Source organism: Erpetoichthys calabaricus, chromosome 12, assembly GCF_900747795.2.
Source record: "Erpetoichthys calabaricus chromosome 12, fErpCal1.3, whole genome shotgun sequence".
Taxonomy (NCBI): domain Eukaryota; kingdom Metazoa; phylum Chordata; class Cladistia; order Polypteriformes; family Polypteridae; genus Erpetoichthys; species Erpetoichthys calabaricus.
The window spans coordinates 39899878-39924533 of NC_041405.2; the positions used below are offsets into that span (position 1 = coordinate 39899878).

Consider the following 24656-nt stretch of genomic DNA (forward strand, 5'->3'; position numbering starts at 1 on the left):
TGCTCATGGGGCGGCGAGATGCTTCACTACCACAGGTAGTTTACCCTCCAGATGATTTGCTGGGACGACGGCGATGGCGTCACAGTCAGATTTTAGCTGATCATTTTTGGAGTAATTTTGTCAAGAATTACTTACCTGGTCTCCAGCTCCTTTCAGAAATGGCAGACTGACTGTGATGAGTTGAAGGTTGGAGAGGTAGTCATGATTATTGATGCTCAATTCCCAAGAGCATCATGGCCAAGCGGTAAAATCATTGAAACCTACCCAGGACCTGATGGTCGCATACGTACAGTGAAGATTCAGGTAAAGGATCGCGTGTATATCCGACCCACAGTCAAATTAGTCAGGCTTCCAGCTGTTGAAGACTGTGATGGATATAGACCAGATGGGTGATGAGGACTTTCTTCTTGAAGTACAAATTTGTGCTAACAAATTTGGGGGCGGCTATGTCAGAAAGTCCTTTGTCAGGTTGAATTTGAACCTCTAATGGCAGAATATTAAAAATCACTTGTGGCGCCTTTCCTACATATTTCCGGGTGAAAGTTCATGCTTCGCACGTCTTTCGTCCCTTTGTTTGCTTGCTGCACGTTGTGGGAATAGTTTGTCCTTTTCTCTTATCTCTTGAGCCATGCTGTGCGTCCTTGCGGAAAAATCACAGCCACAGGAATTAAAGTACTTTCAGACTTCAGATTGTGCTTGCAATTAATCTTTACCTCGATATTGGAAAGGGGAGTTTACAAACAAAGTTGTACCACCGTGGAGTTAATAGCGACACCTCCCGTGACCAGAAATCTGATCGTGTCTAAGGTCGTTTGGACTTTATCTCACCCGCATCTATTACACCAGCCTGTTGTACCGAGATCAGTTCTCATTTTTACGGTCATTGATTACAAGCGCAACAAGGCGTGCGAATGAATATGAATAATATTGTATCAGTGCCACAGTGTTTTCCGAAATGTACTATACTGGTCATAAAATGAGTCATTCCAAATATAATATATACCTACAGTATGTCACTGTTTTTTGTCAGTGCGGCTTTGACATCATGTACCATAAGGTGCATACTAATTCAGCTTGAACAGGAACACTCAATAAAACTGAATAAAAAAGAATTCAAGTGATGGTGAGATACAAAGAAGGCAGATTCACCAGCGCTTGTGTGTCAGCTTTTATCCTTCCAGATCAGAGAATTTCCAGTTCCATTGTCTCAAAACACCACTCACATCTATAATTATTCCCAGTTTCAGATAAAAAGTAACCACCTTAGATCTGTTGCAGAGCATTGCGGTGGGTTGTTTTTATTGTGTAATGTTCACAATAAGAGCAGCTCACTACTCAAAACGGTAAATTTGCTGGGGAGCTGGTTTTGAACTCACGACCTCCAGATTATAAGTCGGCAGTTTTAACCACAGCACTTCAGCACATTGTTGTATTACAATTCTGGGTAGCTCACTCCCAGATAATCAATCATGGCAGGAACTGGGAGAATGTCTTGCCCGTTCTGAGGTGGGGGGGGGGGGGGGGGGGGGGGGGGTTTGGGGGGTTGGATGGTATAGCAGGCTGCTTGGGCTTATCGAGACATTTAGAAGACAAAAGACACTGACGAAGAGATGCGAAGGGATTTAAGGTGGGCCGGATTTACAAGTTTTTTCGCTGGCTCTGGTAATTCTAGTGTTCAGTGTACCCCAGATCTTTTAGTAAAGACATATGATAGGAATCTGGAATACAATTGCAGCATTGGGAGCAAACAGCAGCAAATGTGCCACCTTGTGAAGCCAATAACATAACCAAACCCATTCTGTTTTGAAGAGCTACAGTGTGAACAGCACCTAATTTTAATGACATCAAGCCAAGACTAGTGGTGAAGAAATTAGCAATAGCTTCCATTGCAGAAACCATTTTTATTATTGTTGTTTGATTTCTTCTCATTTTCAAAAGAGGCCTTTAACCAGACTGTCTACATTTAAACTGATTATGTGACAAGCGATGGCTTCCTTTCCATCCAGGTTTGATCCATGTTGCTGTCTTCCACATTGAATTTTATTGCTGAACTAGTTGATTACCCAGTGGCTTCGCTCACTGAGTGCAAAGGAAAAAAATAAAATGTAGTCTATAAGTTATTAAACAGTAAAACATTAACATTTAAGAAGTAAAGATACATTGAGCACTACTGGAGTGGTTTCGGGTAAACTACATTTTAAAGGTGCTATAACACAACAGGTAAGTAGTAGATCCCTTGTGAAAGGCGCTACACGGCCACTGTGGTATAGATATTACATTTTCTATGTGATCATCCAAATTTTTGCCTGACAGCCTTGCACTACATGCCTGTGATTTACTTGTTAAAATAATTAATCACAAAAGCAACCTTGAATGTTGTGGGATTTTAGTGACCCGAACTTACCTTAAGGGATAGTAAGTAGTTGTGCAGGGCAATTTACAGAGTCCTGCTTCGATGACGCCGATTACACTCATTCGCAAAGATTTCCACTCTCCCAGGACCCGACGGGGGACTTGAAGTGTCACAAACAGTGCGAGAAGATAGGACGCTGCCCGAAACTGCAAAGCTCTCGACTCAGCGGAGCAGCCCGACATTCTGCGCCTCCCAGCGTCCACTTTGTTCTCACGACCCCTCGCAGCTGAAGGCGGTCTCGTCTTCACATTGTTTACAGCTTAGCGGAGTTAAAAAGTAGAAAGACGCAAAGCTGTTTTCCTCGTCTCTTCTACTATCAAGTACTGCCAACTAAAAAAAAAAATTACAATGTGGCAGTTTCAATGACAGTCACATGGACAAATAAATAAAACTTCTCTGTCAGAACAAGCCTGGCGGCGGATGGCTCAGTGCTGTAGTCCAGACAGGATGGGTGGGAGAGGGCGATGCGTGACGCAAATAAACAATAACAATTTGTAAAGACGATATCAAAATGGCGTCCACAAACGAAGTGATTCGTTCCTGTATTATAATATGTTATGTGGTCATACGTAATTTCCATATCACGTGGTCATACGTAATTTCCGTTTCAAACGTGAAAAGACTTTTTTATATAATTAGATTTTATTGCACGAGTTAATACATGTGTCCCAACTACAAGACCTTCCATTAAAGCAGACAGAGACACTATCACGTTGCATGACGTTTGCATCAGCAAACCGAGTGTATAACAACTATGAACCATTGCTAGGGTTGTGGAGTGTACCAATACTAAAAAAAGTACAGAACAACCCAATTTTTAAAACGGTACCTTACCAGAAGTTCAGTAATTTTGGTACCAGATGTAAATGGTTGTTTTGAAAGACCTTGTGGTTAGCTCTTTGTTTTTCTCCTTTCTGACACTCCGTAATTTCGGTGGGGGACAAACTACCACACCTCTCTACATGCTACAACCTCCACATGGGGTCCACTGCCCCAAAACCTTTGACATGCTGGAGACTTTGCGGGAACCACCTTCATACCACACCCCAGGTTCGACGTGATGGAGAATTGAAAGGGAACCACTGACTGTATCTATGCAGAGTGTGTCAAGACAGGGAGGAGCATGACTATGTGGTGCCATAGTAAAGCGGCAATTGTGTGATGCAGCAGGGAGGCTAGTGTAAGATGGGAGAGGGTGGCAGGGGAGTTGTGTTATTTGCTTTGGGATCATTTTGGTACTGGTACAGAGTTCCAAAAGCTGGTATTGACTCTAAAGTCTATTTTAGTAACTTATACAACACTAGCTGCTATACATATAAACACATCCCAAATGGGTAAATTAAGATAGCGTAAACAATGAAATGTAGCACCCTTACAAAGCTGTACAAATCACATAACTAACCCTTAACTACATTTTGGTAATTTTTATTGTAGTTGTATCTTGTACAGTATGTGTAACCTGTTACACATACATACATATAAGGTAGAGTTTTGTATGTACAAGATGTATGTATGAGATGTGTCTTGTATATGAAATTGGAACCCCCACTTTCTCTTATCCTATTATTTAACCTTTTCATTATAACCCTGCTTGTGAAAAAACTGGCAAAGCTTGGACGTGCTTCGCTTCTTTTTGTAGCTCTCTATTCCATCTTGTGTTTCGAGAAGAAATTGGAATGCAAGCTGAATATAAAGCAGACTTCAACTCAACCTGATACTGCAACCTGTGACTTGCACTGCATTTTGTCAGTTCTGCTTTTCAGCTTAGGTTGCAGCTCTTTAAAATTCAATTGCAGAATTTACATCCTTCACTTATGCGTGTCATTTATTCCAATATGGATAGTGACTACTGAACACACCCCAACTCAGGCCAAGAACCTATCCATCCTTCCAGGGAGGTCTCCCACCCGTGCACCCAGAAGGCAATACAGTCTGCATTACTGTTTCTAGAGCAAACCTGCATCTCACTCCTCCTAATAATTGAGTCTTTCAATATCACAACCTCTCTCTTTCTGATGGCTGGTTTTGAGGTGACCAGTTGTAATCCAGTTACAGTTAGCATGCCATCAAATTCTGTAAGGGATCATCTGTACCTGATACATTTGTCTTGTGCTCTGGAGTTCATGTGAACAGCAACTTTAAAAGATTAAAAAGCCAGCTATTTTGGGATATCAAAATCATAACCTTGATATGCTTCACCGTCACCAGAACAAGAATCTGTCATGCTGTGACTGTAAAACTCTGAATGGTTTCACTTATACAGTAAGCTACTTTGTTATTTACTTTACTTTCTGGCCGCACATTTTTAGCGTGCCCTTTAGTCAAAAACACTGTGTCAACAACTTCCCACTGAATGAGTCATCTCAGAGACAACAGCTGAGAGGCTGAATGTGTCGTCTTTAACATGTCTAGCTGCTGGAATATTTCATTGAAAAACAAAGAAAAAATATTTAGTCAACTATTTTGAATAATTTTGGATCCGCTGCAGCCTTGTTTAGCCTGGTAAGTCCGGTTGTGACGAAAACTGATATATATATATATATATATATATATATATATATATATATATACAGTACTGTGCAAAAGTTTTAGGCAGGTGTGAAAAAATGCTGTAAACAAAGAATGCATTCAAAAATGGAAGTGTTAATCATTTATTTTCATCAATCAACAAAACACAGTGAATGAACAAAAGAGAAATCTAAGTCAAATCAATATTTGGTGTGACCACCTTTGCCTTCAAAACAGCATCAATTCTTCTAGGTACACTTGCACACAGTTTTTGAAGGAACTCGGCTGGTAGGTTGTTCCAAACATCTTGGAGAACTAACCACAGATCTTCTGTGGATGTAGGCTTCCTCACATCCTTCTGTCTCTTCATGTAATCCCAGACACACTCAATGATGTTGAGATCAGGGCTCTGTGGGGGCCATACCATCACTTCCAGGACTTCTTGTTCTTCTTTACGCTGAAGATAGTTCTTAATGACTTTGGCTGTATGTTTGGGGTCGTTGTCCTGCTGCATAATAAGTTTGGGGCCAACCGTACGCCTCCCTGATTGTATTGCATGATGGATAAGTATCTGCCTGTATTTCTCAGCATTGAGAACACCATTAATCCTGACCAAATCTCCAACTCCATTTGCAGAAATGCAGCCCCAAACGTTCAAGGAACCTCCACCATGCTTCACTGTTGCCTGCAGACACTCATTATTGTACCGCTCTCCAGCCCTTCGACGAACAAACTGCCTTCTGCTACAGCCAAATATTTCAAATTTTGACTCATCAGTCCAGAGCACCTGCTGCCATTTTTCTGCACCCCAGTTCCTTTGTTTTCGTGCATACTTGAGTCGCTTGGCCTTGTTTCCACGTCGGAGGTATGGCTTTTTGGCTGCAACTCTTCCATGAAGACCACTTCTGGCCAGACTTCTCCGGACAGTAGATGGGTGTACCTGGGTCCCACTGGTTTCTGCCAGTTCTGAGCTGATGGCACTGCCGGACATCTTCCGATTTCAAAGGGTATTAAGCTTGATGTGTCTTTCATCTACTGCACTAAGTTTCCTTGGCCTACCACTGCTTCTATGATCCTTAACGTTGCCCGTTTCTTTGTGCTTCTTCAAAAGAGCTTGAACAGCACATGTTGAAACCCCAGTCTGCTTTGAAATCTTTGTCTGGGAGAGACCTTGCTGATGCAGTATAACTACCTTGTTGCTGTGCTCAATCTTGCCATGACATGAAACTGTCTTCCACAACCTCACCTTGGTAGCAAAGTTTGGCTGTTCCTCACCCAGTTTTAAGCCTCCTACACAGCTGTTTCGGTTTCAGTTAATGACTGTGTTTCAACCTACGTGTGACATTGATGATCATTAGCACCTGTTTGGTATAATTGGTTGATTATACACCTGACTATAATCCTACAAAATCCCTGACTTTGTGCAAGTGTATCTATAAGAATTGATGCTGGTTTGAAGGCAAAAGGTAGTAACACCAAATATTGATTTGATTTAGATTTTGATTTGATTTAAACTTTTGCACAGTACTATATATAATATAATATATTTTTTTTAAATTTTATTTCAAATAGTCTTTTCAGCTACTTTAATAGTATCAGATAGTTTTAGCTTTTCATCTCGGTTTTGTTAATTATTTTGTTTCAGTTTACTAAATTATTTTTATTCATAATTGGACTGTTCGATTGGAGACTAAGACGTGCTGACATCATCTTTGTAAATGAAGGAGAAACAGCTAAGAGTTTTATGTAAAAACATTGTGTTTTGGTTGCTGTTAAGGAGTTGTGTAGGTAAATTTTAAAGCTTTTTCCCTTTAGAAGGGCTTTTTTGCCTTTTCTCGCCCACACAGGAGCAAAACAGTGTTTGGGAAGGGGTGTTTGAAAAGTTACTTGTTACTTTTGCTTGTACTTGTTATTTGCATTCTGAGTAGAGTTGGCAAGGCAGGGCAATAAACAGCAGTAGCTGACACTGGCATCTCTAAGTTAATAACAGGTGTCATAGTAAATAACAGAAACAAAGCAGCATCTGACTTCAAAGCTGTAAAGAGAAGTTCTTCGTGGCACATAGGCAGGTGGCTAGTGTTAAGGTGCTGATTAGGCATAAGCAGCTGTAGGAGCAGACAGGATAGTAACAAATTAACTAGCACAGGATATTCAGTAAGCAAGTTTTTCCACATTAAATAGTTCTTAGCTTTCAGGAAAGTAGAGCAGTTAAGAGGGCAACAACATCAAGGTTCATTAATATGAAAGAGTACAAACTGTGAGTGGAGTGCTGCTAAGTAAGGAAGCAGAAGAACACAAAGTTAGAACAGAAAGTAAATGTTGGGATGCTCTGATCAGGTTTTTTAAGGCCAATACTGAACAGATTTCTTGTTACTTGATGGTCAGATTCTGATGAAGATTAACATTTTTTCCCCTTCTTTATACCTTTAAAACTTTACACTAATCTCCTGCATAACCAGACAAACAGAAGTCTTACATCCTAAAGTGTATTAAAGTGTATTTTTATAATTAAACTATGGACCACAGATATTAACTGTCATTTTTTATTAACAAAATGAAATTCTGTAGACGTATTGCTCAGTGAACATAAAATACTAAAAAATAAAATTTCCTTAAAATGCATACTTTAATAAAAAAAAAATTACAAAAATATTTATCCATAATACATATAGCACAAAAGTAAATAAAGTGCTTCTCATAATTACATCCTATTATGTTTAGTTTTTTCTGTAATGTACTTTTCTGAAATAAGGCTTAATTAAAAAAATTACTTTTCACCATTTCTCTAATAGCAAAAATATATAACATACAGTAATCCCTCGCTATACAGTAATCCCTCGCTATATCACGCTTCGTCTTTCGCGGCTTCACTCTATCGCGGATTTTATATGTAAGCATATTTAAATATATATTGCGGATTTTTTGCTGGTTCACGGATTTCTGCGGACAATGGGTCTTTTAATTTCTGGTACATGCTTCCTCAGTTGGTTTGCCCAGTTGATTTCATACAAGGGATGCTATTGGCAGATGGCTGAGAAGCTACCCAACTTACTTTTCTCTCTCTTGCGCTGACATTCTCTGATCCTGACGTAGGGGGATTGAGCAGGGGGGCTGTTCGCACACCTAGATGATACGGACGCTCATCTAAAAATGCTGAAAGATTATCTTCACTTTGCTCCCTTCTGTGCAGCTGCTTCGTGAAGCGACATGCTGCACGGTGCTTCGCATACTTAAAAGCACGAAAGGCACGTATTGATTTTTTGATTGTTTGCTTTTATCTGTCTCTCTCTTTCTCTCTCTGTCTCTCTCTCTCTCTCTCTGTCTCTGCTCCTGATGGAGGGGGTGTGAGCTGCCGCCTTCAATAGCTTTGTGCCATGGTGCTTCGCATACTTAAAAGCCAAACAGCCCTATTGATTTGTTTGCTTTTCTCTCTCTCTCTCTGACATTATCTGCTCCTGACGAGCACTCCTTTGAAGAGGAAGATATGTTTGCATTCTTTTAATTGTGAGACGGAACTGTCATCTCTGTCTTGTCATGGAGCACAGTTTAAACTTTTGAAAAAGAGACAAATGTTTGTTTGCAGTGTTTGAATAAAGTTCCTGTCTCTCTACAACTTCCTGTGTTTCTTTGCAAATCTGTGACCCAAGCATGACAATATAAAAATAACCATATAAACATATGGTTTCTACTTCGCGGATTTTCACCTTTCGCGGGGGGTTCTGGAACGCAACTCCCGAAACGGAGGAGGGATTACTGTATATATACGAAGGGTACCCAAAAATAACCAAAATCTGTACCTGGTGTGCAATCTAGACTTGGTTTTGAATTTCACTGCTAGGTGTAGAATACTTACAGTATTCTGTGGCAGTGTGCCAAGTGGTGTTGCTCTCTACTGTTCATATGGTTTTTCTTGGTTCTTATTAAGCATGTTCTGAGATTTTTGTTATGGGTGATCATAAAGATCAGCGAGTCTGCATTAAATTTTGTTTTCTCTTAGGGAAAACAGCTTCTGAAACTGTAGTGCTGTTTGGAACTGCTTTTAAAGAGGAAGCTTTAAGTAAAACACAGGTCTACGAGTGGTTTTCGAATTTCAAACGAGGGGAATATCTCTTGAAGACCAACCAAAACCTGTCCGACCCTCCACAATTAGGAATGATGAAAATCTTGAAAAAGCTTGCAATGTAATTTACGGAGATTGTCGTCAGACAATTGAAGAGATTTCTGAATTGACTTGTGTGTCTTGGAGTTTTTGCCAACTTCCCTATATGCCTGATCTTGGTCCGTGCATCTTTTTCTTGTTTCCATTTATGAAAAAAGAACTCAAAGGAAAGTGTTTTTGTACTGTGGTGGAAGTCAAAGAAAAATGGCTGCAGGCATTGGACAATGTTCCTCATCAGCAATTCCAAAATTGTTTCCACCAGTGGGAAAGCCATTGGCACATTAATTCACATGGAGAGTGTTGTTAATCAGTTTCAGCTGCTTTAGTGTTAATGAAATTAACAACAGGTGCACTAGAGGGGCAACAATGAGACGACCCCCAAAACAGGAACGCATCGTTTCTGACTGTTTCTTAACTAGTTTTGCATTTGACTACAGTCAGTATCACTACTGGTAGCATGAAGCAATACCTGGACCCTACAGAGGTTGCACAGGTATTCCAACTTCTGCAGGATGGCACATCAATATGTGCCATTGCCAGAAGGTTGCTGTGTATCACAGCACAGTCTCAAGGCATGGAGGAAATTCCAGGAGACCGGCAGTTACTCAAGGAGTGCTGGACAGGGCCATAGAAGATCCTTAACCCATCAGCAGGACCGGCATCTGCTCCTTTGGGCAAGGAGGAACAGGATGAGCACTGCCAGCGCCCTACAAAATGACCTCCAGCAGGCTACTGGTGTGAATGTCTCTGACCAAACAATCAGAAACGGACTTCATGAGGGTGTCCCGAGGGCCCGACGTCCTCTAGTGGGCCCTGTGCTCACTGCCTGGCACCATGGAGCTTGATTGGCGTTTGCCATAGAATACCAGAATTGGCAGATCCACCACTGCCGCCCTGTTTTTTTCACAGATGAGAGCAGGTTCACCCTCAGCACATGTGACAGACATGAAAGGGTCTGGAGAAGCTATGGAGAACGTTATACTGCCTGTAACATCATTCAGCATGTCCGGTTTGGTGGTGGGTCAGTGATGGTCTGGGGAGGGACATATCCAAGGAGGGACACACAGACCTCTGCAGGCTAGACACCGGCACCTTGATTGCCATTAGGCATCAGGATGAAATCCTTGAACCCATTGTCAGACCCTATGCTGGTGCAGTGAGTCCAGGGTCCCTACTGGTTCACGACAATGCCCGGCCTCATGTGGTGAGAGTATGCAGGCAGTTCCTGAAGAATGAAGGAATTGATGCCATTGACTGGTCCCCACGCTCGCCTGACCTAAATCCAATAGAACATCTCTGGGACATTGTTTTGGTCCATCCGACACCGCCAAGTTGCACCATAGACTGTCCAGGAGCTCAGTGATGCCCTGTTCCAGATCTGGGAGGAGCATACCTCAACATTGTCATGCATGCATACAAGCACATGGGGGCCATACAAGCTACTGAATACGATTTTTGAGTTGCTGCAGTTAAATTTCAGCAAAATAGACTTGCCTGCCACATTTTTTCACTTTGATTTTTGGGGTGTCTTTGAATTCAGCCCTCTGTAGGTTGATAATTTTAATTTCCATCAAAAGATTTGTATTCTTTCATTCCTAACACATACCCAGTCCATATTAGTATAGCTATCCAGCACAATTTTTTTTTTCCCTTTGAGATTTGATGTGTTTTCAAAGTGTTCCTTTAATTTTTTTGAGCAGTTTATATATTCTAACGGAGTTAATTGATATTGACAGTTAAACGCTGCTTAAATGTTAAATCATTTTAAACCATTAATTGCACTATAGCTTTTTGTAGTTAAAATATATACTTACTATATTTGTACAGGTTTATTTTTTAAGTGTATCAAGTAGACATTTGTAATTCTTGAGGTGTAATTATAAAGTATGGATTACAATTTTAATTTGTAGTACTTGTTTCTTACCAAAACTTATGCTATATGACACTGCAACAAATAATACATACAGTGCAAATCTTTTTTTAAACCCATTGTTTACTAATCAGTTATATCAAATTCATCTTTGTCTTTTCGTTTTCCAATTAAAATGTAAACTGCTGCATTTTGAACAAGCTGGCTGTCCAAACTCAAGTGGTGCCTGTTTTAATTCAAAGAACAAAATAAAGGTCATAATTCCTTAAAGGAGTTTTGCTTGCCATTTTGTCTACTGTAGTTGCACAAGACAACTTCTCTGATTACTTTTTTTAGTTTATTACTCCACTTTAACCTAAAGGCTAATATACCATTTGCTTCTCATTCACTGCTGAAAAAGACTACTCTCTGCTCTTTGTTCACACTGCCGGGAGTTTGTTGCAAAAATCTTGGCATGCTGTTAGCACATTTTTTGTAAACAGCTCTCTTTATACTGCTCTTTATGACAATGTGTCAAATGGTGAAACAGGCTCGTTGTATTTCCTTATCATGAAGCCACCTCTACTCAACATGATTTACAAAATACCTGAGTTTGTAAGTGGTCTTCTGTTTAAAGTCAAAGTACTGCCGTATGACAGATTTGCTAGCTCGTTTGGGGACCAAATCTTTTGCTTTTAATATTTTTATTTTATTAATTTTCATTGTAATCATTCCATACAAACAGATCAATTTATAACCCAACAAATTTGAAGACAAATCAAACCCCACCCCTGAGAAGGAGAGCTTAGCTAAAGGAAAATTGCTTTAAGCTTTTTAATAAGGCAACATTAGACAAAAGAAGGGGAGAAGTAAATATCTATATAAATAAGAGATGGAGAAGGGAGTTAAATGCAATAATAGTTAATTCTCTTATTCTAAAATAATATTGATTAAATCCTGCCATGTTTTGAAAAAAATCTGTACAGATCCTCTAACTGAAAATTTGATTTTTTCCAATTTCAAATAATATAAAACATCGGTTTCCCACTGACTTATAAGAGGAGAATTAGGATTCTTCCAATTTAACAAAATAAGTCTGCGTGCCAAGAGTGTAGTGAATGCAATCACCGTTTGCTTGTCCTTCTCCAATTCCAGTCCATCTGGAAGGACACCAAACACAGCTGTTAGTGGGTTAGGAGGGATTGTGATACTAAGGCTGTCTGAGAGGCACTTAAAAATTTTTGTCCAAAATGATGTTAGTTTGGTGCAGGCCCAGAACATGTGACCCAGTGAGGCAGGAGCTTGGTTGCAGCGCTCGCAGGTTGGATCCTGGCCTGGAAACATTTTGGACAGTTTTAAGAGAGACAGATGAGCTCGATATATAATTTTTAGTTGAATAATTCTATGCTTTGTGCATATAGAACTCGAGTGAATTCTCTGCTTTGCTACCTTCCACTCCTTTTCTGATATATTGATTAAGAGATCTTCTTCCCAATGTCCTCTTGGATCTTTGAAAGGTAGGGACTCTAATAAGATTTTATATATTGCGGAAATAGTGTTTGTTTCCTCGGAATTGAGCAGTATTTTTTCCAGCATTGTGGAGGGTGCAAGGTGGGGGAAATCGGGCAATTTCTGTTTAACAAAATTTCTAATTTGAAGATAGTAAAAGAAATGTGTAGCTGGGAGGTTGAATTTTGAACGTAATTGTTCAAAAGATGTAAATATGTTGTCTATATAAAGATCTCTGAGCATTTTAATCCCAAAACTTTTCCAGGTATTAAAAACTGGATATACTTGCGAAGGTTGAAAGAGGTGGTTCTCTTGCAGAGGTGCCACTGATAAAAGATTTTCCATCTTAAAATGCTTCCTAATTTGGTTCCATATTCTGAGTGAGTAAAGCACAATTGGGTATTAGTATATTTGCGATAACTTTCATTTATTGGAGAGCAGAGCAGGGAATATAAAGAAGTACTACAGGATTTTACTTCTATTGCGGACCAAGCCTGTGTATGTTCATTTATTTGTGTCCAGGTTTTTATGGCTTGTATGTTTGCTGCCCAGTAATAAAACTGAAAATTAGGTAAAGCCATGCCACCTTCTGCCTGAGGTCTTTGTAGGGTCGCTCTTCAGATACGTGGGTGTTTTGAGTTCCAAATGAATGAGGTTATTATTGAATCTAACTGTTTAAAAAACGATTTATTGATATATATTGATATGTTTTGAAATAAAAAGAGAAGTTTAGGAAGGATATTCATCTTAACAATGTTAATTCTTCCGGCTAGAGTGAGATGGGTTGACCATCTATGCAAGTCTTGCTTAATTTTTTCCATACAGACGCCAAAATTTTGTTGATAAAGAGCTTTATGTTTACTTGTGATATTTACCCCTAGGTATTTAAACTGATCTGCTATGGTAAAAGGTAGGGTGTCTAATCTAATATTATATGCTTGTGAATTCACTGGAAAGAGTATACTTTTATTCAGATTAATTCTAAGACCAGATATCTTTTGAAATTCTGTTAGTGCTGTTAAAACAACAGGGACAGTGTTTTCTGGGTCTGATATATATAAGACCATATCATCTGCATATAGAGAAATTTTCTGTTCCAGTCCTTCTCTGACAATCCCCTTTATCTGATAAGAATTTCGGCAGTGAACCGCCAGTGGTTCAATAGCGATTGCAAACAACAGTGGCGACAAGGGACATCCTTGTCTGGTACCACGTTCTAGTTTAAAGTAGTCTGAGCAAATGTTATTAATACAAACTGAAGCTTCTGGACTGGTATACAGTAGTTTGATCCAAGCACAAATATTCGGGCCAAACCCAAATTTCTCCAATGCAGTGAAAAGGTAATTCCATTCGATCATGTCAAATGCCTTTTCTGCGTCTAATGATAGTAATATCTCTGGGGTGTTTGATTTTGCTGGTGAATATATAACATTAAACAAGCGTCGGAGATTGGAAGATAGATGTCGGCCTTTAATAAATCCAGTTTGATCTTGTGATATTACCGAGGGCAGCACTTTCTCCATCCTTCTAGCTAGGATTTTTGAGAGTATCTTAACATCATTATTCAGGAGTGAAATTGGTCTATATGATGCACATTGTAACAAGTCCTTATTTTGTTTAGGAAAGACGATGATTAATGCTTGTCGAAATGTTTGAGGTAGTGTTTGGTGGTGTTTAGCTTCTGTAAATGTTGCCAATAAGAGGGGAGCTAGCTGAGTGGAGAATTTCTTATAAAACTCTACGGGGTAACCATCAGGGCCTGATGATTTCCCGCTTTGTAGTGACTTTATAGCGTCTAGTAATTCTGTTAGCGTTAGAGGTTTATCCAGTTCCTCAGCACTTAAAGCATCTATTTGTGGTATTTGTGAATTATCCAGAAATGCATTAGATTGCGTGTTGTCTTCTTTGGGCTCAGTGGAATATAAAGACTTATAGTAATCTCTAAATGTATGCATTATTTTATTATGGTCGATGATTTCTTCTCCATTCTTGTTGGTGATTACTGGTATTGCATTGTGAACTTCTTGTTTATGAATTTGTTGAGCTAAAAGCTTATTAGCTTTTTCTCCGTGTTCATAGTAATGCTGTCTAGACTTATAAATAAGTTGTTCAGTTTCTTTAGTTGTTAAGATGTTAAGTTCTGTATGCAGGGCCTGCCTTTTCCTGTGAAGAGCTTCACTTGGACGCCTGGCTTGTTCTTCATCTATTCTAGTAATTTCATTTCTTAGCTCTGACACTTTCTTGGTTTCTAATTTATTTCTATGGGAAAGATATGAAATAATCTAGCCTCTTAAGAAGGCCTTTAGAGTTTCCCAGAGTGTTCCTGCAGAAACCTCTGTGGAGGTGTTTGTCTCTAGGAAGAAGCTGATTTGTTTGGATATAAATTCTGTGCAGTTCTCGTCTGCCAATAAAAGAGGGTTAAGACGCCATCTGCGAGGTGAGTGTGAGGGGCTTAATGATTTTAGCTCCAAGACTAGAGGGGCATGGTCAGAGATAACAATTGTGTCATATTTGCATGATTTAATTGTAGGCAGGAAATTATTATTTATAAAAAAATAATCAATTCTTGAGTAGCTATAATGCACTGGTGAGTAGAACGAATATGTTCTTGAGTTTGGGTTAAGAAACCTCCAGGGGTCTGATAAGTTGTGATCATTTAAAAACTGTGTAATTATCTTTGCAGTATTAGATGTCGTCCCCCCTGTCACAGGAGTCCTATCTAAGAGTGGATTTAAAACACAATTAAAGTCCCCAGCCATTATAATTTTATGAGTGTTCACATTGGGAATGGATGCAAATAGATTTTGCATGAATTCCTTATCATCAACATTGGGTGCATAAACATTTATCAAAATCATTTTACTGTTATATAAGTTGCCCATGACCATCACATATCTCCCTTCAGGGTCCGACACTACCTGTGATGCTACAAATGGAACTGTTCTATGTATGAGAATTCCCACCCCTCTAGTTTTCTTTATAAAGCTAGAATGGAACATTTGGCCATTCCAGTCTTTTTGTAATCTGAACTGATCCTTGGTTAGTAAGTGGGTCTCCTGTAGAAATACTATTTTAGCGTTTAAGCCTGTTAGGTGAGAGCATACTTTCTTTCTCTTTAATTCGTGATTCAGGCCTTTAACATTCCAGCTCACAAAGTTAACTGTCCCATCATGGAGACATTGATTCTGAGTTTTTAATGTCATTTATAGTTTTAATTGGTAATATGGCAGTTTTAATCTTAGTTTCAAGATTCCCCATGAGTTATTGCATTTTAGCCTATTGTTGCATTGATATTTATAATTATAAGAATTACAAGAATAGATTAGATATAACCTGCTCTCCTTCTCTCCCCCCTTTATCCCCCCACCCCCCCCATTTTGCCTCCCCACATGAGGCTAGATCCCACTTCGCGATGTTCCAGTCCTCTGACATACGAAGAGACAGAGCACGTCCAAAACAAAACAAACCCCACCCTGCAGCGGCGTTACAGAATTAAAACAGAGATATCGTTTGCAGTTAAATTCTTAATACTATCTGCCGAAAATGTTCTCATTAACAATATTTAAGCTTGAAATAATCTTCAGCGCTTTTAAGTTAAGATATTAAGATTAAAAAAAAAAAAAAAAAAAAAAGGAAAAAAAAAAACAACCCTGGGAATGATTTTAAAAACTAGTCTAGGATAAACCTGGTAATTCCTACTGTAATAGTATAATGGTAATTGTGTAAATAGTAGAACAAGCAATAAACCAAGGGTATGAAGTTAAACAGTCTACTTTAAGGTATAGTAAAATAAAAAAAATAAAAAATAAAACGAATCCTACTTTAATCACTTCCACATTTTCACACTCACGTCTATAACTGTATAACTCTGATTAAAACATAAACATATAACATATAAAGTCCAGATAAAAAAAAAAAAAAAAAAAAGAAAAGAAAATAAGGGATGTATAATTATAATACCAGTCTCTTTAAACATGGATCCAGAGATCAGATCATAGGTCCTTCCCGTGCCTTGATAGAATACGGCTCTTTATTAACTTTCAAAAAAGTGTCGGAAACAGCTTCTTTAGTTCTTTTTCAGCTTCTTCTTTGCTGAAGAAAATATAATGTCTTTTGCTTTTAAGCCAGACTTTTCAGTCTCTGCTGTTTCCATGCTGTTGATGCCTTTGCCAATAAACAACTTGTCGGAAACTTTGTTGCGCCTCTTACGCATATGATGTAATTGTTTGCAATGACTGTCTGCAACATGAAAGAGTCTCCGCTCTTAGCCATTTAGCTTGTAGCTTAGTTATTTTCCTAATTTAATTGCAACTTAAGTTTATTGTGGCTGTATATTTGAGGCAGCCACAAATTTACCTAAGAAATTACTTATTGTGATGACGACAAAAATGCAATTAATCTTTCAGCCTTAGTAGTCTGTCAGTTCTGTAATCCAAATTTAAAGAGCTGTTTGCCAGGCTAAGGTGTGGTCTTCTCTGAAGTTCTGCTTGTACCACAAGCCAGTCCAGGTAAGATTGAGGAGATTAGAAGACTTAACGTGTGACACAAATCTTGGTGTAGGATAGAAGGTATTGGTTTATGGACATTAGGACTCCTTTCCGAATAGATGGGACCTGAAGCGTATGAGTAGGTTAGTTGAGGATTGTTTAAACTAGGGTATGGGGGTGGGGCAGGGAATTTAGGACAGGCAAGGTTTATAAATGTACATGAAGGAACAAACAATATTGTAAAAATAAAAATGCATAGTAATGTAAATAAATTCAAAAGTAAGTGAGTTGGAGTTATATTTAGCTGAGCATAATTATATTATAGTAATAAAAGAGTCCTCGCTGCGTAACAAATTAGCATAATTATAGCAATAACAGAATCCTGGCTAAATAACAAAGATGGAGATGACACACATTTTTTGGAAGAATAGACAGAACTGAAAAGGAGGTGGGGTTGATGTTTATGTAAATCAGAATTTAAATGCAAGTCCTCTTCAGATGGACGATGAACCCCATCTTAGTGAGGACATGTGGCTTTGTCAGGAGAGCTTTGGGGAAAGAGGCCTTATTTTAAAAAGTGTGTTATAGAGCTCCTAATGCAGACGATAATTTAAATGCACATCTTTTTTGTAATCTTAATAAGGCAGGTTTACAGGGCAATATTATAGTCTTTGGGACTTTTAATTATCCAAATATTAACTGGGATAACCTTGCAAACAGTGGAGCACAAGAGCAGGGTTTCCTTTATTCCTGTTGCAGCTGCGTTGTTATGTGTGAGTGGACGTTTCTTATGGGGAGTGCTTCTGTTAGAACCCTCCTCCTCATCTGAGTTCACCTTTGTTATAGCATGTCTTTTATTTGAAAACTAATAGTGTCAGATCGGGGGGGACCATGAACGTGACTGAGAGAACAAAAGTGAATAAAACGAAATGCTAACTTTTACAAGTATCATACATTTACACCGGCTGTTACAAACTCGAATAAATCAAATGTATGTTTTTATTCTATAATAGTAGTGATAAATCACTACTCAGAACAGTTAATGCATGAAAACCCTGGGATCGAACCCGCCACCTCTTGACTTGGAGACAGCAATTTTTACCTCTACACCAGCCAAGCAGACATATACGTGGGTGGGTTGGGGTGTGTGTGTGTGTTGTACCCTATCCCAATTTCTTTTACCTTGGTTAAATTCTTGAAAAAAAGCACACTTGTTTTGTTATATCTGTGTCTTTGGTGAAAGTGTTTATTTGATATTCGGACTTCAGTCTGCACACATTATACACTTCATGTCAGCATTTGGCCAGTTATTAGTATGAAAAGTTTCTGTTCCAGTTGCTTCGCATTTCCTCTCATCCTACATTTACACAGATCATTGTAGACACGGAACACACATGAAACGTATGTGTTCCAGATAACGATATATTATTTACCTTATACAATTCAAGGCATCTCACACCTAGATATACAGACCTGAGCTGGGAGAACTTTGTGTTCGACTAAAGCTGTGTTGTTGTTTTTTGGGGGGGGGGGTGGGGGGGGGGGGGGGGATGGGATGGCAGTCTGCCTGCTGCTGGTGCTGATCGACACATTTGCAAAACAGATGCTGATGAGGTGGGATTGAATTTTAAGATGCCCCGTGATTACGAGTCCGTAGGCTTCAAGAATTACAGTGTTAAAGTTATGAAGGGAATTAGTATGGTGGATTGAGAAGAAGAAAACAGGGTCACAGCTGGAAACGTAAGGGTAAATTTTGCATTAACTTCAGGAAATTTTTCTTTACACAGAGAACCATACACACATGGAATAAGTTACCAAGTGGCCTGGTAGACAGTAGGACTTTAGGGACTTTCAAAACTAAACTTTATTTTAGAAGAATTAAGTAGATAGAAATAACAAGATTTTTTGGGCTGAATGGCCTCTTATAATCTCGATTGTTCTAATGTTCTTGTCTTAGTTTTAGTTTTCATTTATGGTGCTATCCATGCTTACGGTGAGAAACATTTTTTTATATCTTCTAATAGTACAAAATAAATATATAAGGAGTAGTTCAGGTAGTAATATGCTGTATGTTGTCTGCCAGGTATTTTATATTCAAGTTTGAGTATTTTTCTTTAAATAAGACTGTAAAGATTTGATTCTGTCTGTTGTGTTAAAAGTAATTTTAAATGATGTTGTATACATTAAGCATTATTTTATTTGTATTTTGAAAATATTTTAATTTCAGGCAATGTCAGTCTGTAGCATTTTTTTTATTTTTTAAACCTTTTGTTATAGTTTATCTTCATAGCAGTATGTGATTTTTTTTTTTTTGTGATTTGGGATCTTTTTTCACATATAAGAAGGAGAAGAACTTAGATGCTTTTAGTGTATACGTTGCACCTTGTTATGTAAACATACTAAAATGCACATCAGGAAGTCATGTAATGTAACAAATTTTTAAAACTAATGACCACATTAAAGTATTTAGATGTTGAATTGTTATTCCACGTTAGGACATTTTCCCTAGTTGGGGCATGATATTGGAAGTGGGTTAGTCAGCGAGACAAGGTAGTTAGAGATTGACTGTGCAGCCCCACATCAACCCTCTCCTGGTAGAGAGAGAGAGAGAGAGAGAGATTTAATTAGCCAGTGGGGGAGAGGAAGAATAATAGTGGCCATGCAAAGAAACATCAAAATAATTGAAGTCTTTTTTTCTTTATTTTATCCTAAGCCCATATTTGATCTTAGCTCTACACAATGTCCTTTGTGTGGGCTTATTACATTTTATTCATATTTGATATGCTTATGTATTAAATCTTCAATAGCTATTTTATAAACTTGTCTTATGTTAATGGTTTCTCTTATATAACTGTTAAAAGGATATAATCTTTACTTTGAACTCAAATATAGCTATACTAACCATATGTTCCGTTTTCAGGATTGACAGAATCAATTATAGCAGCTGCTTGTTCAAGAGTTGGCAAGAGTGTGTTGCATGTTGACAGGTAAACTAATTAATTTAATGTTATAACTTTGTTTTAATAAATGGTTTATTTTAAAGATATTTTTCTAAGGATAAAAACGTCCAAATGAAATGTCAATAATTCATGTACATCTTTCTGTCCAGAGTTATTTCCTCAGTACTCCATCATGAGTAAATAATTTTTGTAGTATATTTTACTTTTTTAGCTTTCTTTGTCAGTGTACTGTAGGTGACATACTGTTTACATATTAACCACTTATGCATGGGGTGTCTCACCAGTGGGACACCACCATATTTCAAAGTTTTTTGTGTATGTTCCAATAAACCCACAACTCATTCAAAAGCAATAATATTTTTACAACCCATGAGTGTTGTCTTTTTAAACAATCATAAATTTCCATGTTGTCCACTCATTTTAATTAGTAAAATTTGTGATTTACATAATTATATGACAAAATGGGCAATGCAAGTGCATCGGAGTAAATCTGCTTTTATCAGATTTCATAACTACATTGCGTCACATACAGTGAAAAACTCATTACCATTGGATAGCTGAATTTCTGACCATTTCAGTGATGTATAGTTGTCTACAATTAGGCACTTGTATTACTTCTCACACCCACGTGCAAAAGTCAAGAAGTACTCTACTTGTGTTTAAGCTCACCTTTACATATTTTTGCACATTGTTACGCACAAGATTCTGCGAGACTGCATGCAGATTGTTTGATTGACGTGCAGTATGCCTTGAGGTTTCTACTAGGGAAATGTTTTCAAAATAAGAAAGTGTTCAGCTGAAAATAAATTACAGAATGCTAGTGATATGGAATACAAAGATCTTGAATTACAGTTTTGCCTCTTATGAGAATGATGCATTTGCTGAAGGACTCAATGCTGTGCTTTATGTTGTAAGTACTGTCTAATACAACTTTGAAGCACTGCGGCTGCACTTTTACAATTCAAGCATCATTGGTTCAATTACCATATCCAGATGCTGTCTGCTGCACGTTCTCAATTTGTCAGTGTTCTGAGAAGCTTAGAACAGGTAAACAATGAAAAATTAAGAAAAAAATTCAAGAAATCATTAAATGTACAAATTTTTATTCAATTTTTTGATTCATTCAAAGTAGTCTCCTTTTCCAGATATTATATATTATATACAAAGTCTTGTCTCACAGGACGTGAGTTCTTGATATTTTTTAGTTTATAATTTAAAAATGGAATAAGAATCTGAAAATCTAACAAGATCACATTAAAGTTCGATAAATTCTGAAAAGAATGATACCAAACATATATATGTAGGTTTTAAAATAAGCCCGATTTAAAGCGTGACAAAAAAGTCACATAAAAATGTCACATAAAATCGTTGCACTTATAGTCTTAGGATTTTATATATATATCGAATAGATTAAGCTTGCATAGAAAAACATATTTAGAAGGTAGAACAGAAGATGCTGTATGGCTAGCCTATTCAAATGGCTGCAAGCATGCCATATGCGGCCCAGTAGCAACCTCTGAGTGACCTAGCTCTTTTGTTCTGCTAGAAACGCACAGAAAAAACAAGAATAACGCATTGCTGTTTGTTGCCCTATGTTTAGAAAAGGTAGTCTATAATACTTTGTGTTTTTGGTGTGTGTTACGGTACATGCTAGTACATTGTACTGTCATCTCAGCCGCAACAGCTGGCCATGACATAGACTACAAATTAAATGATTTTATAATCAATTGTGTCTGCCAAGTCTTAGTTGTATTCCAGTTTCATCAAGTGTGCGTGAATGTGGGTATTTGCAAATGAATCTAATTGTTACTCCAATGAGAACCTCCTTACTGACTAGCGCTGTTTCCACGCTTCTTTTTCTACGATTGGTTGGCCCTCAACTCACACTCTTCGATCCTGTGGATCCATGGCTGTTACGAGGATGACAATCAGACACTGATACTCAAAGCAAAGAACTATATGCCTAGAAAAACTGTTTTTGATAAAAACATGCAAAAAGGTTGGAATTTTATTTAAAACTCAATCAAATTAAGCACTAATTGCTTTGCAGAACTACTTAACAACTGTTTTGTAAAAAGAACTCGTTATTAACCTGGGGTTAATAGTCTTGGATTTAGAAAATTCTGTGTAATTTTAAACTATGAAGCGCAATATTATGCAGAATAATGTAGGTGGCGTAATAGTAGTGTGGCTGTCTCATAATAAGGAGATCATGAGTTTGTGTCCCGGATCCTCCCTTCATGGAGTTTTTAAAATTGCTTTGAGTAGTGAGTAAAGTGCAATATAAATGCCATCCATCCATCCATTTTCCAACCCGCTGGTTTACAAAAAATGGCACTACTAATCACACGTGATGATTTAAAATGCACCTCAAAGTTCAGTAGACGTATTCATGTGTGTTAGTTATTGTTATATTTTGTTATGGGTTTATGCACTGATAGCATTGATAGTTCTTTTTTCTTCTGTTAAATGCACTTTGTGATGTTACATATGACCAAAATATTTTATTTCAAAAGAGAAACAAATATCATTACCAATTATTTGCTCTTCTTTGATTTTATGTATTTTGAGATGTGCCTATGCCAGTTATGACCAAAATATATATGTATTTTTATTTTAAAATTGGAAAAAAGTATTGCTACTTCCTCATATAGTTTTTTTTATTTTAAAAAGCCCTTTTTGATGTGCCTGTGTCAGATGTGACCAAATCTAAAAGGGAAACAATGAATAAACATTGTTTTTCAATACATTCATTTGTGTTGGTTTAAAATTTATCTGCTGCTTACTGGTTTCTGAAAATGTCTAGCTCAGCTAAATTTCTTGGTTTGAAAATTTGGCCCAACTGAATTTGTAATTAAATAGCCCTGCTGTAGGGTATCTTTCTGTAGGTGATGCTTCAGTTGCAGCTTTAAAAGGTTTTGCCACATGCCTAACCTGAAGAAAAAACATTCTTAGTTAAAATAGTCCCAGCATTATTTAAAATAGGTGTGTTGCCTTACTGCTGTATTAAATTAAGTCCATATTGACATAGCAAGACATATGGTTTTGGCCTTACAGTGATTATCAGCACTGCCTCATATCATCAGGAGACTGACTTTGTTTGGTCAGTGTATATGGAATTTGCATATAGTCCCTCAGTGTTTGTATGTGTTTTTTTCCTTTCTCTAGTCTGGTTTTCTCATCACATCATAAATACTGATACTAGTTCGGGTGTGTGCATGAGTTCACCCTAAAATAGAGTGCCAGCAAGGGTGCATTAACCACCAACGACCCTGAATTTTATTTACCAGGTTGGAAAATGTAAATTGAAAATGTTTTCTGTTAAAGTTTCTTCCTGTGTTATACATTTTTTTTGTCTTATGGAGCCCAAAGGAGGGGACACTGAAAACTGACAAACATTTATATTGTGCCTTTGACAAAATTTTGTTTTGTTCAAACTAATTACAAGAATGCTTATAATGAAACTAATATAAGAAATTCTCGTTCTAGAGCACATTTCCTGTGCACTTTCAACAGGCCACTAATGGAATACTAAACCGTGTAATGAAAATATTTTAGCTACCTTTTCCATTTGTATGCAAAGAGTTGTGGGAATCTGGAAAAACTGACCAACTTAACTCTTTCAGGGCTGATGTTGACTTTTGTCAAAAGGAGGAGTTGACGATGGTAATCGACTGTAAATGGTGACAAAAACTGTTATGTTTTAGTTGGTCTCTTGTTGCTAAAAGGAAAGTTAGATTCATTGGTCTGACCGAGATTCCTGCGCTCGCATGAATAGCATGGCGCAAACAACAGCCAAAATGGGACTGACATCTGGCGAGAAATCAAAGCAAATGTGTAAAGCAAAATACTCTGTGGACGACGTTTTGCCTATTATTATCGCTGAACTGGACTATGACTTGTCGGATTCTGATTTTGATACAAGTGATTGAAAACGAAGGTTTCAGCTTCAGCTGATTGGTCCCCAGCTAATTGTGGTACTGACAATGTTCGCCAGGTAGGACTGCCACTTAACAATGATGAGAGGTAGAAACCAGATTGCAATGCACTGCGACCATGACCGCTGCTGCTTCTGACCCAGTCACGCGAAAACAGCATGGCAGTAAGCCTGCTGCACATTCTTGGCAAACAGGCAGCCACAGCATGCAGCAACAGACGTTTTATGTTGATTTCTGTGTGAAACCATTGCTTTTCAGAAACTGTCTTTGGGGGAAAAAATATTCAGTCCTCAAAGAGTTAATATAATTACAAAAATTATATGAAATCAAGGTACATTGATTTGTATTGAACATTTACCTGTGATTTTTCTTTTGCCATATCCTCACAAAAGTATGAAAATAAGGTAATCTATCTATCTATCTATCTATCTATCTATCTATCTATCTATCTATCTATCTATCTATCTATCTATCTATCTATCTATCTATCTATCTATCTATCTATCTATCTATCTATCTATCTATCTATCTAATCTCACTATCCCATCAATGCACTGTGTTATAGTATACTTTGAATTAAATCGGCCTTTAACAATGCAGTCACAGCCTATTACTCCAACCTTATTGATCACATTTAATTTTATACCTAGGCCTCTAATGTTACAGCTGTCTGAAGTTTATTTTTACTGCTGCTGATGTTGCTATTGCTTTATTGTTTATGTTGTAACCAGGACTGAGCAATATTATATATGGTGATATTTCAGAAAATTTTGGATGACAACGATATATATTACCACGGGAGACTTACCCACTTCTTGATAAATGAACTGACT

General features: G+C 37.7%; 1 protein-coding gene across 1 annotated transcript in view; it reads left to right on the top strand.

Annotated features, from left to right (window-relative positions):
- The first annotated feature begins 201 nt into the window (after positions 1-201).
- Positions 202-24656, top strand: part of chm (CHM Rab escort protein) — a 201925-nt gene continuing 177470 nt past the window's right edge. Inside the window, exons 1-2 of the mRNA XM_051935363.1 lie at positions 202-389; positions 19829-19912. Coding sequence (XP_051791323.1) covers positions 202-389; positions 19829-19912 — 272 coding nt within the window. The remainder of the gene's footprint in view (positions 390-19828; positions 19913-24656) is intronic.